A 5,305-nucleotide genomic window follows, 5' to 3' on the forward strand; every position below is an offset into this window, starting at 1 on the left:
TGGAGGAGATGATGTTGTTGATTACAGTTTTAGAAATGAGACGTTATGTCAAAAGAGTTTAGAGGAGTCGTGGTTTCAAACGTATTTTTTAGTTATTTGTTTTATTTATATGTTTTTGTTTTTATTTGTTTTTTCACTTTATAGTTTATATGTCTACGGTAGTTCTTTCTTACGCGAATAATCATAGCATTTTACATTACAAACTAGCGATACAATTTGCCATATATCAATAATAACATAAGCGTTATTAGACTAATGTTATGTTTATTAGGTTGCCTATGAAATATCTCATAATTATATGTGTGAAATCCCTTGATGTTTTGAAGCTTGGTGGGGCACAATCAGTTGGAGATTTGAATGCTTTTTGAGCTAGGGCAAGATTCGGTTGCTAATTTAGGAGGTAATTTCTGTTCGTTAAAGTAAGTTTTTATCTGGTTATTGTGGAGCTACGGTGTTCTAACATAGTAATTCTACTCTGTTGCTATCTAGTCATAGTGAAGCTACATTATCCTAACAGAGTAATTCTACTCTGTTACTATCTGTTTATAGTGCAGCTGTATTATGCTAACAGAGTAAGTCTACTGTGTTTTATCTGTTTATAGTGAAGCTACATCATCATAAGAGAGTAATTCTACTCTGTTGCTATCTGTTTATAGTGCAGTTGTATTATCCTAACAGAGTAAGTCTACTGTGTTCTATCTGTTTATGGTGAAGCTACATCATCATAAGAGACTAATTCTACTCTGTTGCTATCTGTTTATAGTGCAGTTGTATTATCCTAACAGAGTAAGTCTACTGTGTTCTATCTGTTTATGGTGAAGCTACATCATCATAAGAGAGTAATTCTACTTTGTTGCTATCTGTTTATAGTGAAGCTACATTATCCTAGCAGAGTAATTCTACTCAATTGCTATCTGGTTATTGTGGACCTACGGTGTCTCTACAGAGTAATTCTACTCTGTTGCCATCTGGTTACTTTAGAGCTACAGTGTCCTAACAGAGCAATTTTACTTTGTGTCCAACTGGTTACTGTGGAGCTACATTATCCTTACAGTGTAATTCTACTCTGTTGTCATCTGGTTATTGTAGAGTTACAATAAAATCTATCTGGTTATTTCGAGCTGCTGTGTCTTTACTGAGTAATTCTACCCTGTTGCTATCTGGTTACTTTGGAGCTTCGGTGTCTTTACAGAGCAATTCTACTCTGCTGCCATCTGGTTACTTTAGAGCTACCGAGTCAAGAGCAATTCTGCTCGGTAGCTATCTGGTTATTGTGGACCTATGGTGTCCTTACATAGTAGTTCTGCTCTGTTGCTATCTGCTTCCTTAGAGCTACTGTGTCCTAACAGAGCAGTTCTACCCTGTTGCTGCCTGGTTATAGTGAAGCTATGTTGTCCTAACAGAGCAGTTCTACTCCGTTGCTATCTGGTTACTTTGGAGCTATGGTGTCCTTACTGAGCAGTTCTACTGTGTTGCTATCTGTTTACTTTGGGGTTACGGTGTCCTTACAGAGTAACCCTACCACTATAACCAGCAAATATCAAGAGAAGAGCAACTGGAAATTTTCCCTTACCTGCCACGAGTAATGACGCTGTTAAATCCGAGCTCTTCCCTCTGGTCCCAGACCTTCGCCGCGTTGTGGACAAGGCTCCTGCCGTAGGAGCTATAGGAGGACGTGTTCCCCAGGTAAGCAGAGTACCCGTAGTTCAGGAGATCGAAGAGGAAGATGGCCGCTACGACGAGGAGGGTGAGGAAGCCGACGGTGTGGAGGTCGATGGATTTGATGAAGCTCTTCAAGTCGTAACCGGCCGTTCTCAGCTGCTCGTCCACCTTGTTCATCAGGGTAGTGACGTGGGGGCTGGAGGCAGCAGCGACTATGCTAGCGGCGGTGGTGGTGACAGGCATCGTGCTAAGAGATAGATTATTATTATTAATATTATTATTATTATTATTATTATTATTTTATTATTTTTTATAGTTATTATTATTATTATTATTATTATTATTGTTATTATTATTATTATTACTTGCTAAGCTACAACCCTAGTTGGAAAAGCAAGATGCTGCAAGCCCATAGGCCCCAACAGGGAAAATAGCCCAGTGAAGAAAGGAAATAAGGAAAAATTAAATATCTTAAAAACAGTAACAACATCAAGATAAATATTTTGGATGTCTCAAAGACTTTTTAGTCCATCTGCGGAGATTTCATTTGAGAGAGAGAGAGAGAGAGAGAGAGAGAGAGAGAGAGAGAGAGAGAGAGAGAGAGAGAGAGAGAGAGAGAGAGAGAGAGAGAGAGAGAGTTACAAGAATTTTGGATGTCTCAAAGACTTTTTAGTCCATCCGTGGAGACTCCATTTTTTGCTCGAGAGAGAGAGAGAGAGAGAGAGAGAGAGAGAGAGAGAGAGAGAGAGAGAGAGAGAGAGAGAGAGTTACAAGGAGTTACAAGAATTTTGGATGTCTCAAAGACTTTTTAGTCCATCCGTGGAGACTCCATTTTTTGCTCGAGAGAGAGAGAGAGAGAGAGAGAGAGAGAGAGAGAGAGAGAGAGAGAGAGAGAGGTTGTTGTTATTGACTATTAATTGCGTAACCGTGAACGAGAGTGCAAAGAACTCATTAATTTTCACTCGCTCTGATGAACAACTCAAGTTTTTCAGTTCTGGTGAAATGGTATGTCATTTCGAAAACACAGTGCAGTAAATATTTTGCTCAACTCTATTGGGAAAAACTGTAGTTTAGGATTTTGCAACAGTTTTGCTAATAATGTTTTGAATATAGAGTTTCAAATATATGTAATTTGTCAGATTTGTAAATGAAATCACTCTATGAAAAAAAATGAAGCTTATAAATTTACAACCGTTTTGGCTAAAACCGCGTAAAACATAATGAGTTTCAAATATATTTAAAATTTTTTTTTATATTTTTCAGTTTTGTAAACGAAAACATGTATGGAAAAAATGGAGTTTATAAATTTGATACAGTTTTGGCTAAAAACATGTAAAACTTAGAGTTTCAAATAGACTTAGAAAAATTTTTATGGTATTTGTCAGTTTTGTGAATGAAATCACTCTATGGATAAAATTGGAGTTTAGCATTTTGTAATAGTTTTTGACTAAAAACGTTTTAAATATAGAGATTCAAATAGATTTAAAAAAAATAGTATTTGTCAGTTTTGTAAACGAAAAGACTTTATGGAAAAAATTAGAGCTTATAAATTTGCAACAGTTATTGACTAAAAACGTGTTAAATATAGAGTTTCAAGTAGATTTAGAAAAAAAGTGTATGTTATTTTTCAGTTTTGTAAACGAAAACACTAAGGAAAAAATTGGAGCTTATAGATTTGCAACAGTTTTGGCTAAAAACGTGTTAAATATAAAGTTTCAAATAGATTTAAAATTAAATGTACGGTATTTGTCCGGTTTGAAAATGGAACTAGATAAAAAGTTGCAAAATTGTGTACTAAAAGTATATAAAACTTAAAGAGTTTCAAATAGATTTACAATTTTTTTTTTTGGGGGGGTTATTTATCAATTTGGTAAATAACACTAGATAAAAAGCAACTGTTTTGACTAAAAACATATAAAACATGAAGAGTTTTATATAGATTTAAAAAAAAGGGTTTGATATTTGTGTTTTGCAAATGAAACCAAATAAAAAGGAGAATACATTAAATGAATATTTTCTATAATTTTTTGTGTATATTAATGAAAAAGAAAACATAAGAGAAAAATGCTAACGAAAGCATTAAAAAACATAACAGTTAATCCCTGCAAGTTTCATTACTCTACGATTAAAATTGTGGTCAGGAAGCTGTTCACAAACAAACACAAACACAAACAGCGGGTAAAACATAACCTCCTTCCAACTCCGTTGGGGAAGGTAACTATCTCTCTCTCTCTATATATATACATATATATACAGTATATATATATATATGTATATATATATATATATATATATTTATATATATATAAATAAAATATATATATATGTATATATATATATATATATATATATATATATATAGATAGATAGATAGATAGATAGATAGATAGATAGATGGATAGATAGATATACATATATATATATATATATATATATATATATATATATATATATATATATATATATATATATATATATATATATATATATATATATCCTAATGTTTTAAATGCAATATATCATAGAAGTAATAACTTTTATGTTAAGACAATAAAAACAAATAAAGAAAAACGAAGAACTAATGTTAATGGAGTATCCAGATAAAAATGAAAAAAAAATGGTATTAGTGATATTAACCATTTCACTGCCGTTGGTGAATCGGTCAAAATTTGAAAAGGTGAAACATCTTTTAAAATCAATCAAAGCTTATTAAGTTGATATTCATTATATAGGTTTTGATAAGAGCTTTTAATTAAATAACAAAAAGCTAGCTTTGGTCTTTGAAGATTTTGCTACATCAAAAGATTTGAGTTCCCCACTGGCTGTGAAAAGGGGTTAAAGTTAAATACTATGAAACTATGGAAGTTAGTAGAGAATATATAAAAACAACAGGGGATCCTGCGTTATGAAGCTTCATCTGTGTTCGATAACTGGGGGAGGGTGGGCTGTGGCACCCTAGCTGTACCAGTCGAACTCGGTTGAGTCCCTCGTCAGTCTGGGAGGAGCGCTGGCAGTACCAGGCGAACTCGGTTGAGTCCCTCGTCAGGCTGGGAGGATTGTCGAGAGGAAAGATCCCCTTTTTTTCATTCTTTTTGATGTCGGCTACCTCCCAAAATTGGGCGAAGTGCCTGGGTATATAGATAGATAGATAAAAAACAACAGAACAAGAACTGCTAGTGGTATAATACCTTGAGAGGCAACGAATGTGGACGATGCAAGATAGTCAGTGTGATCAGCTGAGACACTGGAAGGTGACTGATAGATGACCTAGACGCGAGCCTTTATATATATATATAGTCATCCTTTCTCTCGAATGAAAGGTCCCTCCACGAGAACACCTAATCCGGGACTTTTCCGAACTCAGTGACGCCCAACAGGACGTGCCGACGAGGAAACTGAGCTCTATGACGCCTCTGGAACGGGCGACGCAGAGAGAGAGAGAGAGAGAGAGAGAGAGAGAGAGAGAGAGAGAGAGAGAGAGAGAACGGGCGTCCTTGGGCGGGGTACGTAACGGACGTAACGCAAGGCATTGAAAGGGAGTGGTGTGTTCAGAGAAAGGCGTAACGAGTGGAAGCGTTTATGTTATCATTGATTCCTTGTTATTACCTCTGTCAACGAAGTTGGAAGGAGGTTATGTTTTACC

At 35.2% G+C, this 5,305-nt stretch overlaps 1 protein-coding gene across 1 annotated transcript in view; it reads right to left on the reverse strand.

Annotated features, from left to right (window-relative positions):
• Positions 1 to 5,008, reverse strand: part of LOC137638188 (uncharacterized) — a 6,722-nt gene extending 1,714 nt beyond the window's left edge. Inside the window, exons 1-2 of the mRNA XM_068370273.1 lie at positions 4,851 to 5,008; positions 1,574 to 1,909 (exon numbers count right to left, since the gene is read on the reverse strand). Of these exons, the coding sequence (XP_068226374.1) occupies positions 1,574 to 1,905 (332 nt within the window). The 5' untranslated portion in view covers positions 1,906 to 1,909; positions 4,851 to 5,008. The remainder of the gene's footprint in view (positions 1 to 1,573; positions 1,910 to 4,850) is intronic.
• Between the last annotated feature and the right edge of the window lie 297 nt (positions 5,009 to 5,305).

Source organism: Palaemon carinicauda, chromosome 3 (assembly GCF_036898095.1).
Source record: "Palaemon carinicauda isolate YSFRI2023 chromosome 3, ASM3689809v2, whole genome shotgun sequence".
Classification (NCBI taxonomy): domain Eukaryota; kingdom Metazoa; phylum Arthropoda; class Malacostraca; order Decapoda; family Palaemonidae; genus Palaemon; species Palaemon carinicauda.